Consider the following 26,041-nt stretch of genomic DNA (forward strand, 5'->3'; position numbering starts at 1 on the left):
TTATTTTAGTATCATTGATATGCACTTATGTTTTTTGCAAATATTTTAATATTTTCCATTTAAATTTTTTGGTATTTTTTCATCATTTGATTTTTTTTTTTTTTATATATTTTGTGTTGTGTTTTGTTAAAAGTTTATTTAGTTTTTAGTTTAGTTTCATTTTGAATTTTTTGATATTTAATTTGACTGAATTTGATGTTCCTTTTATTTTAAGCAATGGCATGTTTTTATTTAATTTGTTTAATGTATATATAGTCAGATATTTCATGAAATTAGATTATGAATATTTAAAAATATATAAAATTTTTAATTAAATATTAAAATATGAATATAATATGTGACCCTGGACCACAAAACAAAATTAAGTCTTAATTAAGCATGGGTAATTTGATCCCAAAATCATTAAATTAACTAAAGATCATGTTCCATGAAGATATTTAGCAAATTTCCTACTGTAAATATATCAAAACTTAATTTTTGGACTTCATTTGGACAACTTTAAATGTGATTTTCTCAATATTTAGATTTTTTGCACCCCCAGATTTAAATTTTAAATAGTTTTATCTTGACTAAATATTGTCCTATCCTAAGTTCAACGGAAAGCTTATTTATTCAGCTTTCAGATGATGTATGAATCCAAATAAAAAAAGACCCTTATGACTGATTCTGTGGTCCAGGGTCACGTATGTCTATGATATGAATAACTTTCAATTGAATAATAGTCTGACTATGGTTTATATTCGAGTCTGCACTGTATTGATGATAAAAATTGATTTTCATTTAATCGGATAACGCTGTGGTAAGTGATGCTGGGGCTGCGAAAGTTCAATTTTGTGGTCCAGGGTCACGTATGTCTATGATATGAATAACTTTCTTGATACAGTGAGTCGATTCCAACTGAACTGTAAGATCCGATTCTATGAGTCATCTTCCTTTGCTCTCCTTTTTAAACAACAATCGACGCTGAAATCGCTACAAACCTTTGAGAATTACAGCAAATATGTTTTTAACTCTTTTCTTTTGTAAAACAACGATTTTTGACGTATTTACTACTCCGCAGATGAATGAACAGGGAGTCGACTCCCGGTTCAGAGAGAGTCATGACTCATGAGTCAGAAGGTCGTGAGGTGAGCGGATAGAGAGCAACGCCTGGCCGCCTTTAACCCCAAACATTCACAGCCTTTCCTCCAGAGAGACTCCGGGAGAAACGATGGAGAGGAAAAGGTGGGAGTGCTCGGCTCTCCCAAATGGTTGGAAAAGGGAAGAAGTGACCAGAAAGTCGGGCTTGTCCGCGGGGAAAAGTGATGTCTATTATTTTAGGTACTGCAGCGGGATTAGCCAGAGACCAGCGAGCCGAGATTAAAAAACAAAACTGCCTTTATCTATTAGTTAACTATCACTAAACCGACCTCAATTGGCTAACTAAGTACTCCAGTACGTTATTGTTGCAGGTTATGGTTGTTTGTCGTCAGTAAGTTAAACTAATCGTGTTTTGGCGTCTCGTGTCAGTTAGCACTGAGCGCTAATCTGCGCTAGCAGCCATGCTAACGCATTGTTTTTGTTTTGTTTCTCAGTGTTGATTTAGTTTAGCTAGTGATTTGTTCTGGTTTAAATTGAATAATAGTCTGACCATCGTTTATATTCGAGTCTGCACTGTATGGATGATAAAAATAGGTTTTCATTTAATCGGATAACGCTGTGGTAAGTGATGCTGGGGCTGCGAAAGTTCAATTAATACATTTGTGATTATTAATAATCGCTTAGTTTTGAGGAGAAAGCTGGATGAGTTGCTTGATGAATATGCAGTTTATGCAGTGTAGCTTTTATATTAATGCTAATGATCATGGTATTACTACAGTCGTGGCCAAAAGTTTTGAGAATGACACAAATATTAGTTTTCACAAAGTTTGCTGCTCAACTGCTTTTAGATCTTTGTTTCAGTTGTTTCTGTGATGTACTGAAATATAATTACAAGCACTTCATACGTTTCAAAGGCTTTTATCGACAATTACATGACATTTCTGCAAAGAGTCAGTATTTGCAGTGTTGGCCCTTCTTTTTCAGGACCTCTGCAATTGGACTGGGCATGCTCTCAATCAACTTCTGGACCAAATCCTGACTGATAGCAACCCATTCTTTCATAATCACTTCTTGGAGTTTGTCAGAATTAGTGGGTTTTTGTTTGTCCACCCGCCTCTTGAGGATTGACCACAAGTTTTAAGATCTGGGGAGTTTCCAGGCCATGGACCCAAAATGTCAACGTTTTGGTCCCCGAGCCACTTAGTTATCACTTTTGCCTTATGACACAGTGCTCCATCGTGCTGGAAAATGCATTGTTCTTCACCAAACTGTTGTTGGATTGTTGGAAGAAGTTGCTGTTGGAGGGTGTTTTGGTACCATTCTTTATTCATGGCTGTGTTTTTGGGCAAAATTGTGAGTGAGCCCACTCCCTTGGATGAGAAGCAACCCCAGACATGAATGGTCTCAGGATGCTTTACTGTTGGCATGACACAGGACTGATGGTAGCGCTCACCTTTTCTTCTCCGGACAAGCCTTTTTCCAGATGCCCCAAACAATCGGAAAGAGGCTTCATCGGAGAATATGACTTTGCCCCAGTCCTCAGCAGTCCATTCGCCATACTTTTTGCAGAAGATCAATCTGTCCCTGATGTTTTTTTGGAGAGAAGTGGCTTCTTTGCTGCCCTTCTTGACACCAGGCCATCTTCCAAAAGTCCTGGCCTCACTGTGTGTTCAGATGCGCTCACACCTGCCTGCTGCCATTCCTGAGCAAGCTCTGCACTGGTGGCACTCCGATCCCGCAGCTCAATCCTCTTTAGGAGACCATCCTGGCGCTTGCTGGACTTTCTTGGACGCCCTAAAGCCTTCTTAACAATGCGATGGAAAGTTTTTTTTTTCAGGATTAAGTTAATTTCCATGGCAAAGAAGGACTATGCAATTAGGGCTGCACGATAGATCGTTTCAGCATCGTCATCGCGATGTACGCATGCGCGATAGTCACATCGTGGCAGTCACGATGCAGGGCAGAAAAAAATTATGTGTGTCTGATTTAAAAATGTACTTTCTATATTTCTAAACTTTCTATTCACGGATCTATATTTGTCTAAAATAAAGTAATTAACTCATGTTTAAAGGTTCTTTAAAAGCTACAAGAACGGGAGAAAAGCGGCGAAATGGAAGTTTTGGTCGCAAAAAGAAACGCAACGTCGGTCATATGGAAGTATTTTGGATACAAAAAGGATGCTGCTGACCAAAAACAGGTGCCTTGTCGGGAGTGCCTGGCAGTTGTTGCCACAACTCGCGGAAACACTACGAATTTAAGGGACCGTTCACATGTCGCGCCTAAAAACGCATGGAAAACGCTAGGCGCACCGCTTTCTCCTTCTTTCCAAAGCGCTCTGTAACTTGAGCTCCAGTGGCGTCTGCCGTTGCTAAGCAACCATGACCCGCGCTCTCCTAAAGACGCGGAAGTTTCAGCAAAGATAAATGAATTTCCAAAACTAAAAATTGCTTGCAGTAGCTCTGCTGCTAAAAAATGTTATCCCTGTAACAGCTATGATCAGCTGTTCCTCCATCTTGGCTAAGCTTTTAATGTTTTTCGTGAAAGGAAGAAGCTGATTTCCCTTTCATCAGGGTAAAAGCAACATTCATTATTAATTTCATATTAGAGCCTTGATTTGCCTGAATTGACAGTGAATAAGGTGAGTCAAACTGTTTATGAAACTACCCAAAATAATCTTTAAAAAGTATTTTATTTCAGGGTTTTGATTATACTGTACTTTTACATTTTTTTTTTTTATTCTTTGAAAATGCTTACAAAATTACCCCAATTATTCTTGAATTAGTATTTGATTTTTAAGCAGTTCAAAACAACCTGATGAACATAAATGAATTTGTACACATCGCAATATATATCGCAAGAAAAAAATATATTGCAATGTCATTTTTTTTCCCAATATCATGCAGCCCTATATGCAATTCATCTGATCACTCTTCATAACTTTCTGGAGTATATGCAAATTGCTATTATAAAAACTTAAGCAGCAACTTTTCCAATTTCCAATATTTATGTAATTCTCAAAACTTTTGGCCACGACTGTATATGATGCTGTCATTTTACTATGGTACCAACACCGTTTTATGGGTCTTTCTAGTATATTCCTCCATATATATTGTTATTTTGCATAGTAATGCTTTTATTGTATTTATAACATACACAATTGCTTGTTTTTCAGTGGTGATTTGTGTAAATGCATATGGGTAGTTAGCCAGTAAAAGACCATTTTTATTTATGTAGTGTGAAGTCTGATCTTAGAGAAAATATAATGGGTCACTAACTTGGTCAATTCTTTTTTTTTTTTTTTTTTTTTTTTTGGTGCATTTTTACTTAACTGTGCCATAAATTTGTCCTATGGTGTGACATAGCAAAAATTAAGAAAGAAAAAAACAAATGTACATAAGGCATAATAATATACAAATGGCATGAGATAAATTTATATTCAACTTTAGACTTATTTTCATATATTGTTATTTATTTAATATAAAGTTATAATTAACATCTTTTTTTCCCCATGACTTGTTGGACAATTTCAAGACAAACTTTGCTGTCATCTGTTCAAAACTGCTGAAAATGAAACCATTTTAAGATGAATGATATTTTTATCTCCCCTATTGCAATACCATTTTTTGAGATTTAAAAAAAATGTCACACCATCACACTAAAGGACAGAAATGATAGTTATTAAAGTATTTGTATTTAATTGTGAACATGTCAACGGAGAACGAAAGTTTAATTCTGATACAAACTTAATTTAAAATGTTTTTTAAACTAAATTATTTTCATCAACAAAATTCTGTCTTTTAGTCAATCAGTATGTGACTGAAAATCTTCTAGCTCCCCGCTGCATGTGTGGCACAGCTAAACATGATTGATATTCAAACTAAATTCAATAATTTTTTTTAATATATATTGCTACTCTTTTTAAGGCATCATTTTGATTTTGATTACTTTCTGCATCGTTCTCTTAGGATCTTCTTCCTTCTGGTGGAGCACTTATTTTTCTGTCTATATTTATTTGTCCTCTCTCTTCCACTAATTTCTCTCCCTCAAATTTTTCTATTTCAAAAACAAAGCATCACATTTTACACTTATTTTCATGACACTTTATAACAGTACTTTTAAAAGTTTTCTGCAAAAACATCAGAAAATAGTTTAATTAATCTAATTATTGCCTTTAAGAACACTGAAAATTATCCAAAAAGGATTATTTAATTATTTAAAATGCTTCTTAAAGAGACCTTGACCTCTGGTGTCCTGTGGTGTGACAGTACAGGCCTCACACTATAGGACCTTTCAGCCTTTTGTGTCAATTAATGATCTTCCTCAGTGTTGGGGGTAACGCAGTAAAAGTAATGCGAGTTACGTAATAATATTGCTTTTTCCAAGTAATGCATTACTTTTTAATTGACAAGAAAATATCTGTGTTACTTCCCCCCCATTTATTGATTAAAAGCTCTCCTGTCCCCATGTTGAGAGAAATCATGAGTAAGATGTTACTTTAGTTTTAGAATAAATATAAACATGCATTAATTCATCTCACTCACTAAAAAAAAACAGACACAGTTTTCCTCAAAATGAATGAAAACGGTGAAATTCAACACAAACCTGCAATAATAAAATGTCAAATAATACAAATATCCTTTATCTATTTAATCCCATTTTATTAACCGATGTCTTTGCAGCCGACCTTTGATTTAATTCATCCATACTAATAAGCAAAAATTACTAAAAATAATCATTACTCAAGACATTTGTTTTCCTTTTTTTATTGCTGAAGAGTTGACATTTTTTCTTCTGTGGTCTACTGTACAGACGTCAATTTACTTTTCTCTAAGCCTGAGGCTTTTGGTGTGAAGAGGCTTTTACATTTGCCAAAAATACAACTTTTTATATTAAAAACAAACAAGCAAGCCCTGCACAGATTTAAAAAATTAACGCAAAAGTAACGTAACGCATTACTTTCCATAAAAAGTAAGTCATGTAATTTGTTACTTTTTTAGGGAGTAACTCAATATTGTAATGCATTACTTTTAAAAGTAACTTTCTCCAACACTGATCTTCCTATTCCAAGCTAAACTGTCATTAGTGGTTTACGAGACACATGCATAATTTTGCATGATTATATAGTTTAACATACAGTCTTTAATTAAAAAATATAATTTAGGGGTTTCGCACCAAATGGCAACAAAACATAACACTTTTGTAGTGGTTCCAAAAATGTTAAATATTTAAACTATTCTGAGGCAAAAAAACTACCTTGTGCACCTGTAACACTTCCATAAATGTTTTTTTTTTTTTTTTTTTTGGAATTGGCTGATTTAAAATCAGGATATGGTGTCACACCAGAGGATATGGTTTTCAGAGACAAAATGTTTCAAGTTCCTACACTTTCAGAAATGTATGGATGAAAAAATGATTGCCATTTACTAAAACAGACACTTGTACAATTATGCCAGAGGTATTTCTTTTTAATTTATAAAAGTTGTAAATTATTAAACCATGCTTGAGACGGTCACACCGTAGGACAATTATGACATTTGGCTCAAAAATTAAAAAAAACTCTAACACTGTAGATTTTAAAACAGCAGGTTCATGTAGGACAAAGAAATGTTTAACGATTTACATCATTTTAAATAACGACAATATTGATTTTCAATTTTTATGTTGTGGGACAGTGAAAATGCCATATTTTTCATGTTTAATAGCAGAATTTTTTTTTTTTTTTTAAACATGGGTCTGTTGGGGTGTTCCAGTGGAAGTGCAGTTGTCGGTCTGGATAATAAGGAATGTTTCTTGATCTTTCTTTTCCTTTTTAGGGAAGTAGTTTCGGAGTAAGCCTCAGCTGGCAATTTTCTCTCCCGCAATTTTTTTTCTATTTCAAAAACAAAGCATCACATTTTATACTTATTTTCATGACATTTTATAACAGTACAAGTTTTCGGCAAAAACATCAGTAAATAGTTTAATTAATGTAATTATTGCATATAAGAACCCTGAAAATTATCCAAAAAGTATAAAAAGGATTATTTATTTAAAATGCTTCTTAAACGGACGTTTCAGTCTTTTGTGTCAATTAATGACCTTCCTATTCAGAGCTAACCTGTCATTAGTGGTTTACAAGACACATTTGCATAATTTTTCCATGATTATGTAGTTTCACATACAGTTTTTAATTAAAAAATTTAATTTATGGGTGTCGCACCAAAGGACAACAAACGCAACACTTTTGTAGTGATTCCAAAAAAGTTAAATATTTAAACAATTCTGAGACAAAAAATTACCATGTGCACCTGTAACAAGACAATAAATGTTTTTTTTTTTTTTTTTGGAATTGGCCGAAATCAGGATATGGTGTCACACCAGAGGACATGGTTTTCATGGTTTCCTACACTTTCAGAAATATATGAATGAAAAAATGATTGCCATTTACTAAAACAGACACTTGTACAATAATGCCAGAGGTATTTGTTAACATTTTTATGCTTTCTTTTTAATTTATAAAAGTTGTAAATTATTAAACCATGCTTGAGACGGTCACACCGTAGGACAGTTTTGACATTTGGCTCAAAAATTAAAAAACTCTAACACTGCAGATTTTAAAACAGCAGGTTCATGTAGGACAAAGAAATGTTTAACGATTTACATCATTTTAAATAATGACAATATTAATTTTCAATTATGTTGTGGGACAGTGAAAATGCCATATTTTTCATGTTTAATAGCAGAATTATTGGTTAAACATGGGTCTGTTGGGGTGTTCCATTGGAAGTGCAGTTGTCGGTCTGGACAATAAGGAATATTTCTTGATCCTTCTCTTCCTTTTTAGTCCAACAGGGAAAAAGTTTCGGAGTAAACCTCAGCTGGTCCGATATCTGGGGAACTCCATGGATCTCAGCTCCTTCGATTTCCGGACGGGGAAGATGCTTATGAGCAAACTGAATAAGAACAGGCAGCGGATTCGCTACGATAACAGTCAAAGCAAGGTAAACACATCTTACTGAATGAATGATGGTAGTTTTTGCTTTCTGCACTGTCCTTTTTCTAATTTTTTTGTCTGGATGTCTGCTTTTTTTTTTTCAGGGTAAACCTGATCTGAACACATCCCTACCGGTCCGACAGACGGCGTCCATCTTCAAACAGCCCGTCACCAAAGTTACAAATCACCCCAGCAACAAGGTTAAGACAGACCCTCAGAAAGCTGTTGACCAGCCAAGACAGGTAAACATTTATTTTTATGTTTTTACAAGAAGTATCTTCTGCTCACCAAGGCTCCATTTATTTGATCAAAAATACAGTAAAAACAGTCAAATTGTGAAATATTATTGGAATTTAAAATAGCTTTTTTCTAAGGGACTATATGTTACTATGTAATTTATTCCTGTGATCAAAGCTGAATTTTCAGCATCATTACTCCAGTCTTTAGTGTCACATGATCCTTCAGAAATCATTCTAATATACTGATTTGCTATTATCAATCAATGTTGAAAACTTTTGGAAACTGTGATGCATTTTATTTTTTAAGGATTCACTGATGAATAGAACGTTCAAAAGAATGCATTTATTTGAAATAGAAATCTTTTGTAACATTTTAAATGTGGTTACTGTGGAAGCCAGTTTCTGCCATGGGATAAAAAAAAAGACCTTTTCTGGTTAAAAACAACTAAAAATTACAGGATGAACTCAGAATTTAGATTTTTTTTTTCTGATAATTGTGCAATTGTAAGAGAGAAAGTTACAGTAACATTTGTTTGTTTATTTATTTATCTATTGTTTTATATTTATTAATTTTGATGTACACTACCAGTCAGAAGTTTTTGAACAGTAAGATTTTAATGTTTTTTTTTTTAAAGAAATCTCTTCTGCATTTTTTTGATTCAGAGTACAGCAAAAACTGTAACATTTACTATTTAAAATAACTGTTTTCAATTTAAATATGTGTGTGTATATATTTGTTTGTTTATTTATTTATCTATTGTTTTATATTTATTAATTTTGATGTACACTACCAGTCAGAAGTTTTTGAACAGTAAGATTTTAATGTTTTTTTTTTTAAAGAAATCTCTTCTGCATTTTTTTGATTCAGAGTACAGCAAAAACTGTAACATTTACTATTTAAAATAACTGTTTTCAATTTAAATATGTGTGTGTATATATGTGTGTGTGTATGTATGTATATATGTGTAATTTATTCATGTGATCAAAATTGTCAGCATCAATACTCCAGTCTTTAGTGTCACATGATCCTTCAGAAATTCTGATTATTAATATTATCAATATTTATAACACTTGAGCATATTTTTGATAAATAGAAAGATCCAAAGATCAGCATTTATCTAAAATAAAAAGCTTTTGTAACATTATATCATTCAAAAGCTTGAAGTCAGTATAATTGTTTTTTTTTAAAGTGATGATAAAGACATTTATAATATTACAAAAGATTTCTATTTCAGGTAAATGCTGTTCTTCTGAACTTTCCATTCACCAAAGAAACCTGAAAAAATTCTACTCAGATGTTTTCAACAATAATAATGTTTTTTGAGCAGCAAATCAGTATATTAGAATGCTTTTTGAAAGATGATGTGACTGGAGTAATGATGCTAAATAAATGACATTACATTAAAACATTTAAATAGTACAAATATTACAAACTTTTACTGCTTTTGCTGCACTTTAGAATAAATAAATGCAGGCTTGGTGAGCTTTTTTTTTTTTTACAAAACATTATATATATATAATTAAAAAACAAACAAACTAAAATTTTACTGACACCAAACTGTAAGAATATAGGTTGACCACTAATAATGACCACAAAACATCAATCCATTCAATTAGTCAGTGTAGCACTTGAAGTGATAAAAACATTAAATCATTTTGGGCCTGTTCATTCCACAGCTGTTCTGGGAGAAAAAGCTGAGTGGACTCAATGCTTTTGATATCGCAGAGGAGCTGGTGAAGACTATGGATCTTCCCAAAGGATTGCAAGGTGAACATGGAAGAGCAGTTTTCATACAAAGTGAATGCAATTAGTTCTAATCACTAGCTCATTTCCCGCCGTACTGTGGTATTAGAAATGCACTAAATGATGCAGTGTTGTTTGTAAATGGTTATTGTTCGAAATGGCAGGTGTGGGCCCAGGTTACACAGATAATACGCTGCTTTCGGCTCTAGCGAGCGCCCTGCACACCAGCTCGGCTCCCATTACAGGTCAGCTGTCCGCCGCGGTGGAGAAAAACCCTGGAGTCTGGCTCAACACCACACAGCCTCTGTGCAAAGCCTTCATGGTGACGGACGAAGACATCAGGTAAAACCAGATGCTCCTCAGTGTTTGTATAAAGCAGAGTTATCCAGTCCAGGAAAGTTTGGCTCTAGAACTAATTAAACACGCCTGAACCAGCTATTCAAGGTCTGCAGGATCTCTAGTAACTCCCAAGCAGGTGTTTTAGTGCTAAACAGTACAGGAAAGTAGGCCTTCTTTGACATAATGTAGTGTTTTTTTATTCCTGAGGTTCACTTACACAGTATTTCATATTTAGTTGTAGATGATTGTCGGATCTTTACAGTAAAACAGACAGTTTTTAATGCTTTTTAAACATCTGTATAACCACCTTCATCATATGTGACATGAGAAACAGCACTTTTCTGTGAGTTTAATGTCACATCCAATGTAGATTATAACTTCCCTTTCACTCAGTAACAGATTCATATTCATTAAAAACATTTGAATTCTTCTGGTCTTTAGGAATGAACTCATTTAGATGTGTTGTTTTTTTCTTTTCTTCTGGTAAACCTAGGGTTATTATTGTTTACTAAAACTAAATTATTGAAATTACTGAGAAAAAAAAAGTTTTTTACATTTTATTTCAGCTAGTCTAATAAAAGAAAAGCTTGTTTTATCAAATAATTTTCACTAATTTTATTTGAGCAACATTCCGCATTTTTGTTTAGTTTAACTTTAAGTGCTAGAAAAAATAAAACTAAACTGTGGTTAAATAAAAATTAAAAACTGTATAGACAAAAAAAATAAGTTAAGTTTAATTTGAAGTACTAAAATAGCTAAAACCAAACTACAACATTATAAAAAATTAATAATAACTATGTAGACAAAAAAATGTTTAATTTGAAGTACTAAAAAAAACAAAACAGACACAAAAACTAATAAATATCACAAAAACACAACAAAATTACATTTTGATGCGTTGATTTTTTTTTTTCTGTTATACCTTCGGTTGTTTACTAAAACTAAATCCACAAAAAATATTGAAATTACCGAAATATATTTTATTTTATTTCAGCTAGTCTAATAAAAAAGGCTGTTTTATCAAATAATTTTCACTTGTTTTATTTGAGCAACATTCCTCATTTTCGTTTGGTTTAACTTGAAGTACCAAAACAACTAAAATAAACTACAACTAAATAAAAATTATAAACTGTATAGACAAAAAAAAATAACTTTTGTTTAATATGAAGTGCTAAAATAAGCAAAATAGACACAAAAACACAACAAAATTACTATTTTAACTAAAATGAAAGTGAAATCATAATATAAGAATAAAGTGTAATTCAGAATATTAATAGTATATCTATAATAATACTAAATCAATAATACACTGGTCTGACCTCACGAGTTGTTTCTGTGGTTTAGTTTCAGTAAATGCTCTTGTTTACTTGTTTAAGATGTTTTAAGCTCTAGTATGTTATAGTAGAATATTGAAAGCTGTTTAATAAGGATGACAGATGAATGCTCCATTGAAATGCATTGCATCGTTGTGCTGCATCCACAGGAAGCAGGAAGATCTGGTGTATAGCGTGAGGAAGAGGCTGGAGGAAGCGCTCATGGCAGACATGCTCGCGCACATAGAGGAAGCCACCATTGAGGCTAAATCTCTGAAGGAAGAGTCCAACGACGAGGAAATGGAGTCTGTATAGCTGTAAGAAAAAACAAATCAGACTAGTAGATGATTCTTCCTTTAGGAAAGACTTTACTTGGGGATGATAATGCTTTTTTTTTTTAATTAATCCAGTTTGTACTGACTGAGAAAAATTTACAGTTGAGGTCAAAAGTTTGCAGAATATGCAAAATCATACAAAAGGATCATACAAAATGCATGTTTTTGTTTGTTTACTACTGACCTGAATAAGATATTTCACAACAAAGATGTTAACATATAGTCCACAACATAAAAAATAACCCCATTCAAAAGTTTACATCCCCTTGATTCTTAATACTGTGTTGTTACCTGATTGATCCACAGCTGTGGGTTTTTTTTTTTTTTTGTTTATTGATAGTTGTTCATGAGTCCCTTGTTTGTTCTGAACAGTTAAACTGTCTGCTGTTCTTCAGAAAAATCTTTTAGCTCCCACAAATCCTTTGGTTTTTCAGCATTTTTGTGTATTTGAACCCTTTCCAACAATGACTGTATGATTCTGAGATCCATCTTTTCACACTGAGGACAACTGAGAGACTCATATGCAACTATTACAGAAGGTTCAAACACTCACTGATGCTCCAGAAGGAAAAAACATGCATTAAGAGCCACTGGAGTAAACTTTTGAACAGAATGAAGATTTTTTTTTTTTCATTTAGCACTGCCCTTCAGAAGCTACAGAAGATACTTATGTTTTCCAGAAGACAAAATAAGTTAAATTTAGCCTGATCTTCAAATTCTGCTCTTTTTGATTGTTTTTTTGAGGAAAACATTTGATGATTTCTCTCCATATAGTGGACTTCTATGGTGCCCCGAGCTTGAACCATTTTCCAAAATGCAGTTTAAATGCGGCTTCAAAGAGAGTCTTATCTAGCAAAACGATTGGTTATTTATTTATCAAATTAAAATTTCTATACTTTTTAACTTCAAACACTCATCTAGTCTTACTCTGGCTGAACTCTGTTTTTCCGATTCAAGACAGTTAGGGTATGTCGAAAAACTCCCATCTCATTTGCTTCCTCAACTTCAAAATCATCCTACATTGCTGTTTTGCCTTTATTGTTAAGGATGTTTGATGTTCTTTGCATGTTCACTTTGTAAACACTGGGTCGGTACTTCTGCAGCGATGTTTTTTTGTTTTTCGACAAAAAAAGTTCAGGCAGAGCAAGACGAGATGAGTGTTTGAGGTTAAAGTATATAAATTGTAGTTTAAAATAAACTGTTTTGAAAAATAAGACCCTTCTTTCTCGACCGGGATCGTGTAGAGCTCTTTGAAGCTGCATTTTGTAAGTTTAAACTTGGGGCCCCATAGAAGTCCACTGTATGGAGAAAATCCTGAAATGTTTTCCTCAAAAAACTATTTCTTAACGACTGAAGAAAGAAAGACATGAACATCTTGGATGACAATGGGGTGAGTACATATCTGGACATTTTTGTACTAAAAGTGACCTTCTCCTTTAATTCATGTTTTTCCTTCTGGAGCATCAGTGAGTGTTTGAACCTTCTGTAATAGTTGCATATGAGTCCCTCAGTTGTCCTCAGTGTGAAAAGATGGATCTCAAAATTAATGTCATTGCTGGAAAGGATTCAAAGACACAAAAATTATGGAAAACTGAAGGATTTGTGGGAGCTGAAGGATTTTTCTGAACACAGTATTAAGAAACAAGGGATATAAATGTCTTTATAAATGCAACTTATTTTCTCTTGTGGATTATATGTAAACATCTTTTATGTGAAATATCTTATTCAGGTCAGTACTGAATAAAAAATAACATGCATTTTGTATGATCCCTTTTATTTTGGTAAAATAAGTAACATTTAGCAGATTCAGCAAGGTATATAAACTTTTGAACTCAACTGTATAGACCTCTAGGTATATAAAATATCAGGAAAAATCTATAAGCATATTTCTTTATTTGTATACAGGAAATTTGTGTTTAAATTTATATTTGTTATTTTTACATTTATTATTAAGTTTTTACACAAATTAGTTTTTATGCATTTTGCATGTATAAAAACAGTTTTTTATAAATATGTATTTATATAATTTAAAGTTTTTATTAATTTTACAATTTTAAAGATTACCCCCACATCAAGTATTTTAGAAAAGCAGTGAATCTTGAACCAGTGCAGCTGCATTAAACAAATTGTCAAGACCATGATCAGATCTGCATGAATGAAACTTTCTGAAGATCTGGTTTGAGTTTAATTGTAATGCTGTTTATCTGTGTGTCTGCAGGGAAAGCGATTGCAATGAGAACAATCTGGACGACAGTATTTTTCCTCCCTAAACCCAAAGACGCTCTCAGACTCAGCCTCGAGCTGATCCCTATGCAGAAACCAGCCCGCTCTCCTGCCTTTCTTCTTCTCCAGAACTGTGAATGTTTGTTTTACCCGTAACATTTCAAGCAGTTTTATAAAACCAAATTTACTTTTTCCTAACTTTAACTTGTTTGAGGTGGATTTGCTCTATTTTTGTACAGTGTGAGTTTAATATTTGGGGTTGGGCTTCATCAGGTTTGGGTTTCAAGCAAAACACAGTTAGTTTCAGTGCTGTCAGTATGACACAAGCCCAGATTTTGCTTTTTAATTCGGGCGCCGTAAACTAATTTCAAATCATGAAAAGTCCAAAACATCATTTTTACACAAACAAAATGCCATGTTTTTATGACTAATAATGATAATGTATTAGTAGTACATACTGGGTTGTGATGGCTGGTACAGATATGGTGCTCAATTCTTCCTGGTTCATTTATATTATAGCTTTTGTTACAGTGCTAGACATGACAAACTCTTACAGTGGTGCTTTTAGGTTTTTGTATTCATGAATCTGTCAATGCATAGCTGATATTAAAAGAAATGGAGAGTTTTACAATATTTCTGGAGTTATTTTTCAATGACGTCATGGGATCAGGCTGTTTGAAGTTGGTACATTTGACATTATTCACTGGAGTATGGTTTATTATGATTATAGACTGAAATCTCTGACGGTTACAGTATATTAATCTGCATGATGCATCTGTTTATCCATTGTTTGGTCAGTAGATGGCTTGTTTTTCATTTACACTAATTCTTCACACACCCATGATTCAGTTCTCTAGATGATTTACTCATACCCTGATGTTTTTTCTTTAAAAATGATTGCATTGGACGGTCATATTTGAAATATGCAGGAGAGGTGTTTTTGTATGTTGCCCTTTATTTGCAAGAAAACTTAGATCACTTTTTGATGATGCAAACCTTGTAGCTGAAGGAGGTATAATTTTGTAATCTTGAAAAATAAAAATCTTTCAATACATCTACATATTCATGTTGTTTTTAATGCAAAGATCTCATACATCATATTTCACAAAAAAACAAATGTTAAGTCACTAGTTAAATATTTCATTTTATATGCAAATGTGACCCTGGACCACAAAACCAGTAATTAAGTTGCATGGGTAAATTTGTAGCAACCAAAAATACACTATATGGGTCAAAATTATTAATTTTTCTTTTATGCCAAGAAACATTAGGATATCAAATAAAGATCATGTTCCATAATGAATTTCTTAAGGTAAATATATCAAAAGTTATTTTCTGATTAGTAATATGCATTGCTAAGAACTTCATTTGAACAACTTTAAAGGCGATTTTCTCAATATTTTGATTTTTTTACACCCTCAGATTCTAGATTTTCAAATAGTTTTATCTAGACCAAATATTGTCCTATTCTAACAAACCATACATCAATGGAAAGCTTATTTATTATGTATAATCATCTAAACAAATGACCTTTATGATTTGTTTAACTTTATAAATGTTTTAAATATTGATAATTAAATAAAAATGTATTTAACAGTTATGTGATTTTATAAAATTATTATGTGTTTATAATGTGTGTGTGTGTGTGTGTGTGTGTGTGTATATATATATGTATATATATATATATATGTGTGTGTGTGTGTGTGTGTGTGTGTGTGTGTGTGTGTGTGTGTGTGTGTGTGTATATATATATATATATATATCACTAGTCAAATGTTTAATTTTATTGTTTTTACATATTAATTTAAAAACAATTCTGCATTCCAAATCATATCAATCAAACTGCAGTTGGACTGTTTTGATTAAATAATAACCATGCAAAAAATACAGCTAACATAGTGAAACACAATAAAAACAGGATTTATGAAAATTGATAAAAACAGAGAGTTCTGTTTTTGCAAATGAACTCTCTCAATCTCTTTTTATATATATATATATATATATATATATATACACTTTAATATTTAAACAATACTTTAATTATCTTAGTTACTATAGAAAATATTAAAATGGAAAAGTGTATTTATACAACTGATATATACACATATATAATTATTTCCATAATAACTAATATAATTTAAATACTTGTTACATGTATTTAATAGTTAAATGTGTCTATAATATAAAATCTATTCATGGAATTTGGCAAATCATACATTTCTGAGCAAATATACTCATTAAAAAGTTTTTTTTAAATTAATTATATTTATTTTAATATAAAATAAATTACTATTAATAAAATCCATAATAAATGTATCTAAGTGAATAAATATTAAACATATTTCACAGAAAACAAACAACGTTCTCACCAATTAAATGTTTAATTTTATACATATGCCTTTTCATATTAATATATATTTTTAAATAATAATAATAAAAAAAGATATTTATGGATTTTTCAATAACATTTATAAATGCATTTTTTTATTTAAAATATTTACGAAACTGAATATAGATTGTGTGTAAATAATGGACATATATCACGGTATTATTTGTTTATTTGTAAAGAAATAATCGCTCCAGAAGCGCATCGCGTGGCCTTTGAACCCATTGTTGTGCGCCGGGTGACGTCAGCGCCGTATGAGCGAGCTAGACTGTCGGAGAGAGAGAGAGAGAGAGAGAGAGAGAGAGAGAGAGAGAGCGCGCGTGGCGTGCGTCTGCACACAGACAGACAAAGACGGCGGACCGGAGGAACGGGAGAAAGCACTCTATTTCTCTGTAGCGTTCCACGCGTGAAAACGGCCAGGGAACAAAAACAATGAGCAGACCGCGCGCGTGAGCGGTGCCGAGGCGGGACGCATGATCCGAACGCGCGCTAAGCTTTGATTTTGACCGCGAATGCTTTTAAAACGAGTCTTTTTCTCCAACGCCCCCCAACAATTAGCAGCTGCGCTAGCGGTTAGCCATCATCACCATCTCCCTCATCCTCCACAAAACACCAGATACGAGGAGCGAGCGGCACGGGAGCACATAAGGTGAGGTTTTACCACTGTATTTAACGCATGTCTGTGATAGTTTCGTGTTCGCCGGTTTCCGTAATGCCGGGGATTGTCCGCGTGGTGCGCGGCTGAGATCCACAAACAAAGGCGACAATGTGACTGATCATCTCCGGTTAGCGGCGCGGCTAACAACACTTCACTTTCAACTCGGATATCTCCGTTTAAACTCACTATTGTGCCGGTTTAGCGTCGCGGACACGCGCGTCACACTCCCGCCGTGAGCTTAGCTCGATAACGGCCGCTTGTCATGAAATATAACCGCGTTGTGAGACTATAACGCGCGCGCGGAGCTAAAGAGCAGCAGAAACAATGAAGACAAAAGGGACGCAAGGCATGGAGCGATACAAAACAACAAGCACACTCGCTTTAGCGCGCTATAGTGGCGTTTTATTACTTTGTGGGACTTCTCAAGGTGTGTAATAGCTTTAAATGTGTGTTTTTTGTTTTGTTTTTTTGTTTTTTTAGGAAGCGCGCTTGGTTCGTTGTCTGATGCACACGCGGGGACTACTATGCCTAGCCCGTTGTTTCACCCTGACATCATGGATCACGAGATGGTAGTGAGCAGCACCGGACAGTCCGGCGGGGTCGCCCGGGAGACCGAGCAGGAGTCCCGGGACGAGGAACATCAGGAGGCGCTGCGCTTCGCCCTAGCAGAGCTGTCACTCTTGGGGCTGGACAAGGTCGACTGTCTGGACGGGACCGTGGCCGGTGAGAACTGTAACGGGGGAGGCGGGTACGTCGACCTGCAGATTCTCGACCACACGAACGGCTCCCGGGAGTCGCCCAGCTCCTGCTCGCCCTCTCCGGAGTACTACGGCTCGGGAGGCGGCGGCAGCGGAGGATACCACATGGCCGGCCCGCACGCCTCCATCCTCGGGGAACAAAGCTCGGTGCTCCGCAAGAGGAGCGTCAACATGACCGAGTGCGTGCCGGTGCCCACCTCAGAGCATGTGGCCGAGATCGTCGGCAGACAAGGTAATGTTTACTAAAACGATAATAAACAATAGTAAAACATTCCTGTGGATACGAATCTAAGAGTTGATAAACAATAAAAGCAATGCAGTAGAACAATAAATAGGTATTCCCCTGGTAAAATGATAATATTTGAATAATATTTGTCTCAAGAGATGATAAACAACAAAAGGAAAGCTCTTGAACAATTGTGAGGAGTAATTTGCGTGCAAAATATAAGTATTTTAATATTACTTAGGTTCCAACAGATGGTAAACAACAAATGCAGTGCACTTGAACAATAGGAAATCACTGCGAGTAGTTATATACCTGGGAAATATGAAAATGTGTTTTAAAGATAAACAAATGCAATGCATTTGAACAATAGGAGAGCCTTAAACAGTTAATTGTGTGCAATGTGAGTATTTAATAATATTCTTTGTTTTAAGCTATATAAATGCAATGCATGTGAACAATAGGAAATCATTTTTAGCAGTTACTTGCATGCAAGATATGAGTGTTTTAGAATTTGTGTTAATGCTCCAATAGATGGTAAACAACAAATGCAGTGCACTTGAACAATAGGAAATCGTGGCAAGTAGTTACTTGTGTGCAAATTATGAAATTGTTACAAAAGATAAACAAATGCAATGCATTTGAACAATATGAAAGCATTAAAGGTGATCTTTAGCGTGCAAATTTATGAAAATGTTATATTTAAGATACATGAAAAATCTTTGCAAGTAGTCATTTGTGTGCAAAATATAAAACCTTTAGAAAAGATAAACAAATGCAATGCATTTGAACAACATGAAAGCTTTAAAGGTAATATTTGTGTGCAAAATGGCTATATTCAATAATATTCTTTGTTTTTAGATATATAAATGCAATGCATTTGAACAATAGAAAATCAGTGCAAGTAGAATATGACTTGCGTTCCAAAATATGATATTGTTGAACAATAAATTAGCACAACCTTAATGGGATCAGTCATGTGACCTGTCTGAGATTGTTTACCTAAATTCTTTGTTTCATAAGATCATTAATACTGAATTGCATTGGAACAATATGAAAATCATCACTTTGATAGTCTGAGATTTCATGCAAAAGCTGTGATTTGAATATTCCCCCCTGTTCTCTGTACCTAGACAGCGTAAACAAAGCGATGCAGTGCATCAGAACAATACGTTGATATTATGAGGAGAAGTGAGCAGACAGTTGCATATGCCTTAGGCCTCTGTTGTTGGTTTTTGCACTCATGCATGGGTGTTTTCGTACTTTTTTGTCGTTTTGGCGGATTTTTGTCCTTCATAAACATCAGTAGCGTGTCATGGGGTGGATGTTGTGGCTGTGGAGGAGGGGTTTGGGAGGGGGTCTGCTCATGTCTCGCGCTCTGAACCAGACAATAGAGACTCGTATCGACCGCTGCGGCTTCACGGGCCCTCCGCCCATCTCACTGTCTGCTGATTATCGATCTCTGATTGCGTTTCGTTCGGGATCCGGCGCATTATATGAACGCGCAGCGCAGGGGTCATGTGAGGATATGAGTTATGCAAGTATAGAGGGCCGGGGACGCGCACTACGGCTCTGCGCGCGCCCCATTTCAGCTCGGGGTGCGCCTATTTGTTAAACACAAGTGAGAAATACTCTTAAATGATTTCGTTTATGTAAAACAAACGCGATTTCTGTGAGCGGCGCGAGGTTTGGCTCGGCGCGGCATTGTTCTCTTTGTTTGAAATGCCATGCGTTCAGCCTCCCGCGATGACATCACAGAGCGCGCGCGCCATTGGCTGAGTGAAGTAAGCCATGCGGATTTAAAGCAACAGTGCGCCTCTATCTGGCCACACAGCTGATCAATGAATAAAACTATCCAAGCGAATCATTTTAATCTGTATTATCAATGTACGAGTCAATTATGATGCATTTACAATAGTATACATTATGTGACCTGGTTATATGCTCATATGATTAAAGAAAGTGTCAATATTATTATTTTATTGCATTTAATTATTAATAATTTAACGCATGTGCCAAGTAGTCAGCGTTTTGCCTTTGCTAGTTCATTTAAATTTCTAAATAATCCTGATTTTAATATATGTATTCCAATTAATGTGAGCTCATTACAAAATTTATTTTCTTTATGTCATCATTATCATAAATATATTTAATATATCTTGCATAACACACTATTGAAGCATCATAATTAGTGCTATCAAAAGATTAATCATGATTAATTGCATGCAAAATAAAAGTTTGTGTTTACATGTATGTGTGTGTGCGCTGTGTATATTTATGTATACATGAATACACACAAATACAATATATGTTATATTTATTTAGATACTATTATTCCCATATATATATGCATGCATGTGTATGTATGTATATATGCATTTGTATACATGTCATAATAATAAATATACAAAGTGCACACCCATACATTATGTAAGAAAACTTTTATTTTGGATGTGATTCATAAGGTAACAGCCCTAAATATAATGTGACATGGTTATCCAATAAATAATCAGTAATTGAGTCAAATATGATGTATATATTTGCCCAAAATAAACTTTTGCCTAATAACTAATTTTAAAATTAATTACCATGAATGTTTATTGTCAGTTTGATTTGAATGCACCATTTTTAATGTTCTGTCTTGTTTTTTGCAGGTTGCAAGATCAAAGCTTTGCGTGCGAAAACCAACACCTACATCAAAACCCCCGTGAGAGGAGAAGACCCCGTCTTCATCGTGACGGGCCGGCGGGAGGACGTGGAAATGGCCAAACGTGAGATCATCTCAGCAGCCGAGCACTTCTCCATGATCCGCGCCTCGCGCTGCAAAGCCGGCGCGAACGGCCCCGGAACGACCGGCTCCCTTCCCGGCCCTCCAAACCTCCCGGGACAAACCACCATCCAAGTGCGTGTCCCCTACCGCGTGGTGGGCCTAGTGGTCGGTCCCAAAGGAGCCACGATCAAACGCATCCAGCAGCAGACGCACACCTACATCGTAACGCCGAGCCGAGAGAAAGACCCAGTTTTCGAAGTCACCGGCATGCCGGAAAATGTCGATCGCGCTCGCGAAGAGATCGAAACGCACATTACACTGCGTACCGGCGCCTTCGTCGACCTCCAAGGTGATAATGATTTTCACAGCAACGGGACTGATGTGAGTTTAGAAGGTCTTGGGTCGCTGGGTTTGAGCAGTGCGCTTTGGTCGCGTGCGACTCACTCAGCGCCTCCGCCTCAGCCGCAGATGCACCATTCGACACGGAAGATGTCATCTGAGATGTTGACTCGGCGAGCGGGAGACGGCGGAGGAAGCCCGACGAGTCCATTTAGCACTAGCAGCGCTGGTGGCAGCTTCTCTTTCGCAGGAGATTCCACTCCGAACTTGGCCGCGACGACAGAAGATTTAGGTTTCGAATTCGGTGCTGCGAACATCTGGGCACCATTTGTGAACGGCGCAAAGCAGCAGCAGCAGCCACCACAACAACAGCAGCAGCCGCCACAGCCGGTTCGTCGCAATAGTAGTGGCCTCAGCGGCGGAGCCGTAACCCCACGCCTCTCACCCGATCCAGATCACCCGCTCGCCCGCCGAGCCCAAAGCGACCCGCTTAGCACGCTCTCCTGGCTCCAAACGGGCACCGGCGGCTCGTTCTCTGGTGGCAGCAGCAGCAGCGGTGGAAGCAGCACAGGATACTCGTCTTGCTCCGCGTCGTCCCTCCCGGGTGGCTCGCCGACTGATTCCGAAGGCGGCGGAAGTGGTGTGGGAATGGCGTCCACTATGTTGGGACGCCTCAAGGCGGGCGCCCTGGCTGGGATGGTGTCTCGAGACTGTTTCGTGTGCTGCGAAAGCGAGGTAACGGCGGCGCTCGTCCCATGTGGGCACAACCTCTTCTGCATGGATTGCGCTGGTCAGATTTGCCAGTCGCAGGATCCCGAGTGCCCCGTTTGCCACACTCCTGCCACGCAGTGCATCCGGATCTTCTCGTAAAACGACTGCCTTGAGTAATAATTAGATATGACACTATTCTGATTTATTGACAGTAATAACAACAACAACAACAACAACAATGGTGACTTTATTACCCACTCAAGTACTTGTCTTTTAGCCCAGTTGTTTTTTCCCATCCATGCTTCCGACTTTTTCTACTCGCAGGTTTTTCGACTTTTACGCTGCACTTTTTTCTAACGCGTTGTTTTTCTTTTTTTTCGTGTTGCCGATGCAGTCGTTTTTTAAATTATTTTAAATGCGAAAGCTGCGCTCGTTTAGACCAAAACATGAGAGGTATTCCTGTTTTATTACCGAACACTTAATATTTATACACGTTACGAGTCGATACGCGAAGTGCTAGTGGATGTTGGATCTGAGATAGCTAGAATAGTTCATGTTATGAATATCATTACCGTGCATTTGCTCCTTTGCCACACTACCTTAAAAACATTCACGTGTCGGTTCATTCCTGCACTCCAGAAACAGGGTTGCTAGTATTTACCGAGGAGTTTTGTTTGGTTTTTATGAATTTTCAAATCAATTGTCTTTGGAATGGAATGTTAAACGTGAATGTGAGTTTGCGTCTGTCTTCCGGCCCTCGCGTTTCGTTTACGATCGCACTTAGCTCCCCCCGAATCCGTAGCCCCGCGACAAGCCATGCTTTCACACTCTAAAGGGCTTCCGGTTACACACTACACTTCAGGTCGTCCTAATAAACGGGCAGCTAAATCGCCAGGGCTTCCGTACGTTTTAGCGATGCGCGGGGCGTTTCTCCGTATAGGTTTCTTTAGACTTTTCTTCAAAAACGTGCCAGGGTTGGAGAGCTAACGGTGCCTTGGTGGTGCGACTCGCTGCCGGGAATGAAGATTGTGACGTGATTTCTCTCCGCTCTTCCAGTTTGTACAGAGAGCTGTCGAATCTGAGCCGCTCGTTTTCTTTTTTTTGGTCCGCAGACGTCGTTAAAAGTAGTGGTTGAAAGGTACAAGATGCTAGTAGTTTTTGGGTTGTGTGCGTGTACGTGACGTGTTTTGACTGCGGCGATGAAGGTCATGTGACTAGCGAAGAATCGGCCTGAAGTCGAACGGTTTTATTTAGTTTTTCTGGGAACAGGGTTCGCTGAGGACGATCTCAGGCATCGGAAACCACGTCGGACGCTGTTTTTCCACGATTCATTTGTGCCCTAAACTCGCTCGGCTTTTCCTTTCGCTTTAATTCCCTTTGTACGCAGAACCAAAAGCGATTTCAATAACCGAATTTCAGGCCTAATTGTAAATACATCCTGAATACAATCATCGGGATTGGTTTTCGAACGTATGACGGAGAAAAATAAAAGGTTAATGTAGTTTTTAAAACACGTATCATTATTTGTAAGTTAAACTCTCTGCATGTCTTGAAGCCGTGAGGCGTTAGCTAATAATTTTTCTAAAAAGGAAAAGACAAAAAAAATAAAACTTTTTTACACATTTTATTTTTACAATTTATTTGCTTACCTTGACATAAATATCCCAGATTATAATGTGACCCTTTTATTACAGCAAATTTATCTTTATTTTCCATATTTCTGTTTCCTGTGTACAACATATAGGCAATTTATAACAAAATGAGAAAAAATTATTGAAGAAATTTAAAATTGAAATATATTTTATTTGAAAGTTTATGGACCTTTTAACCGTGAGCTGGAACAATTGTATACACGTATCATTTGAGCTGACTTGACGGTTATAAGAAATGTATCAAGAGTTTTATTTTTTATGCTTCTTTAATAAAATCTTGTTTTTGTTTTCGTTTTTGTACTGTAAAACAATAATCCCTTGTGTCCGCGTCTTTATTTCTCTCATATTAAAGCTTTATGTCCAACAGTGTTATAAAGACATTAGTTTTGCCTTCAAAGGCTCATCCTTACTTAACATAGACAAACTTTAAAGACAGTCTAAGTCTTTGCAGGCTTATTTTAGTTAACTAAAACCATCATTATAAAAAAATTGCAGCAGTATTTTTCATTTAATTTAACTTTAAGTACTATATATAGTTTATTTGCAAAAACAGCAGTTTTTAACAATTTTCATTGTGCATTCCAGATTTTTAATTAATTTTATTTTAATTTTGTTTTCTGTTTTAATTTAAAAAAAATTATATGTATACTTTAAAAAAATAAACTTTTTTTAGTGCATAAAGTTGGAATAAATAAAAATGTCATGTTTTTAATTTAAGTCAAATTTTATTTCAAGTAACAGCAGTTTTTTTTTTTTGAGGATTTTTAGTTTAGTTCAAACTATAATTGCAGTTGGGTTATATTAAGTAAAACATAACATGATAAAAAAAATAGCTGTTTTTGCAAATAAACCATATCTTTTAAAGGTTTTAGTACTTCTATCGTTTCATTTTTATTAACTTTAAAATGTTTTATTCATTTTAGTTAATGTGTCGTCGTAAATAACGACTATCGTTTTTAGTAATTTTATTTTAATGTTTGTCATTTTTAGTTTTGTAAAGTGTATATAGTTTTTTTGTAATTTCATTACAGTATGTCTATATATTTTGTATTCTTTGTTTTAGTAATTTTAGTACTTTTAAGTACTTATTTTTTTTCCCACTTTATTTTGATTTTCTCCAATTCAGCTGGCTACAACATACAATTAAAGATCAAGAGTAGCTGAAGAATGGTGGAATGATTAATAATATATATGAGTACAAATTTTTACACAACTAAAAAACAACATAGAAAAAAATAAAATAAAAAAGATTTGGTCATCCGGACACATATGCACATTAACCTCACAAGATGCTCAAGATGAAGTAGACTAATGATCTGTAGTTTGGGGGAGCGAACGAGTTATTACCAGAGGAGCAATTTACTTCGGTATTTAGAAACAGTTCACTTTCCTGAACAATCTAAAAGAGGAGACCAAATTTTATAAAAATTATCCGAATTTCCCTTCATTGTGTGTCTCATTTTCTCTAGTTTAACAAAATAAAAGATATCTCTAATCCATAAAGAATGAGTGGGAAGTACTTACATTTTTATTGTCTTATTTTCAATTTAAGTACTTAAAGTACTAAAATGACTAAAAGAAAGAATTAATACAAAGTACTTAAGACAAAACTAAAATTACTGAACTCTAACATTAAATTAATAAAAACTATATACACTTTGAAAAGTAAAACAAAATGACAAAGCAACATTGCTAAGGTTTTTTTTTATTTCAATTCAGTTAAATTTTAAGTATTTTTTGGGATTTAAGTTAAGTATTATTCCTTTTATCAATAATATAACCAGACATACATTCACCTAGAAACAGTAGATCCACTTTAAGTATGATTTTACAGATCAAAATTCTTATGAACAAAAATATATTCTCCTGTGAAACTAGATTACTAGTCATAAAAGACAACTTTTTTTATTTAGCAAGAAATTTAATTCTGATCCGTAATGCCATATTTTTTACATAATTTCTTTTTCTCAGTACAATTAATTCAAATACTCTTTTGCTTACTTTGAAGGTAGAAACACTTATTTTTGGTAGAAAATTTACAAAATATCTTCATGGAACATGATCTTTACTTAATATCCTAATGATTTTTGGCATAAGTTTGACACATACAATGAATTTTTGGCTATTGCTACAAATATACCTGTGCTACTTAAGACTCACATTTAATAATAATAAAAAAAACCATGAGTAGCTGTTGTTTCTCTGTTGATGCAGGTGTTTAATAAGACCAGAAAGCATGTGTTGATCATTATTGTTTTAATAGGAAGCAAATGCTGCAGTAATCCACGATCATCCTCA

The 26,041-nt window shown here is 35.1% G+C and overlaps 2 protein-coding genes across 2 annotated transcripts; both read left to right on the forward strand.

Moving 5' to 3' along the window:
- Positions 1 to 1,125: 1,125 nt before the first annotated feature.
- Positions 1,126 to 15,304, forward strand: mbd3a (methyl-CpG binding domain protein 3a). The gene is made up of 7 exons (XM_073849016.1): positions 1,126 to 1,320; positions 7,904 to 8,060; positions 8,158 to 8,295; positions 9,970 to 10,060; positions 10,201 to 10,378; positions 11,859 to 12,005; positions 14,242 to 15,304. Exons 1-6 carry the CDS (start codon positions 1,211 to 1,213, stop codon positions 12,001 to 12,003), a joined length of 819 nt encoding a protein of 272 aa, XP_073705117.1. The 5' UTR covers positions 1,126 to 1,210; the 3' UTR covers positions 12,004 to 12,005; positions 14,242 to 15,304.
- Positions 15,305 to 16,962: 1,658 nt separating this feature from the next.
- LOC141344216 (RNA-binding protein MEX3B-like) lies at positions 16,963 to 22,276 on the forward strand. Its single transcript, XM_073849015.1, has 3 exons — positions 16,963 to 17,281; positions 17,771 to 18,280; positions 20,926 to 22,276. The coding sequence occupies exons 2-3, from the start codon at positions 17,815 to 17,817 to the stop codon at positions 22,248 to 22,250; spliced, it is 1,791 nt and encodes a 596-aa protein (XP_073705116.1). The 5' UTR covers positions 16,963 to 17,281; positions 17,771 to 17,814; the 3' UTR covers positions 22,251 to 22,276.
- The last annotated feature ends 3,765 nt before the right edge of the window (positions 22,277 to 26,041 follow it).

The sequence above is a fragment of the Garra rufa genome, chromosome 10 (genome assembly GCF_049309525.1).
Source record: "Garra rufa chromosome 10, GarRuf1.0, whole genome shotgun sequence".
NCBI lineage: Eukaryota > Metazoa > Chordata > Actinopteri > Cypriniformes > Cyprinidae > Garra > Garra rufa.

Coding starts and splice junctions, on each gene's coding strand:
- mbd3a (XM_073849016.1), top strand. CDS start 1,211: ATGGAGAGGAAAAGGTGGGAGTGCTCGGCTCTCCCAAATGGTTGGAAA. Junction 8,061..8,157: donor ACGATAACAGTCAAAGCAAG/GTAAACACATCT, acceptor TTTTTTTTTCAG/GGTAAACCTGATCTGAACAC. Junction 10,061..10,200: donor TCTTCCCAAAGGATTGCAAG/GTGAACATGGAA, acceptor TCGAAATGGCAG/GTGTGGGCCCAGGTTACACA.
- LOC141344216 (XM_073849015.1), top strand. CDS start 17,815: ATGCCTAGCCCGTTGTTTCACCCTGACATCATGGATCACGAGATGGTA. Junction 18,281..20,925: donor CGAGATCGTCGGCAGACAAG/GTAATGTTTACT, acceptor TGTTTTTTGCAG/GTTGCAAGATCAAAGCTTTG.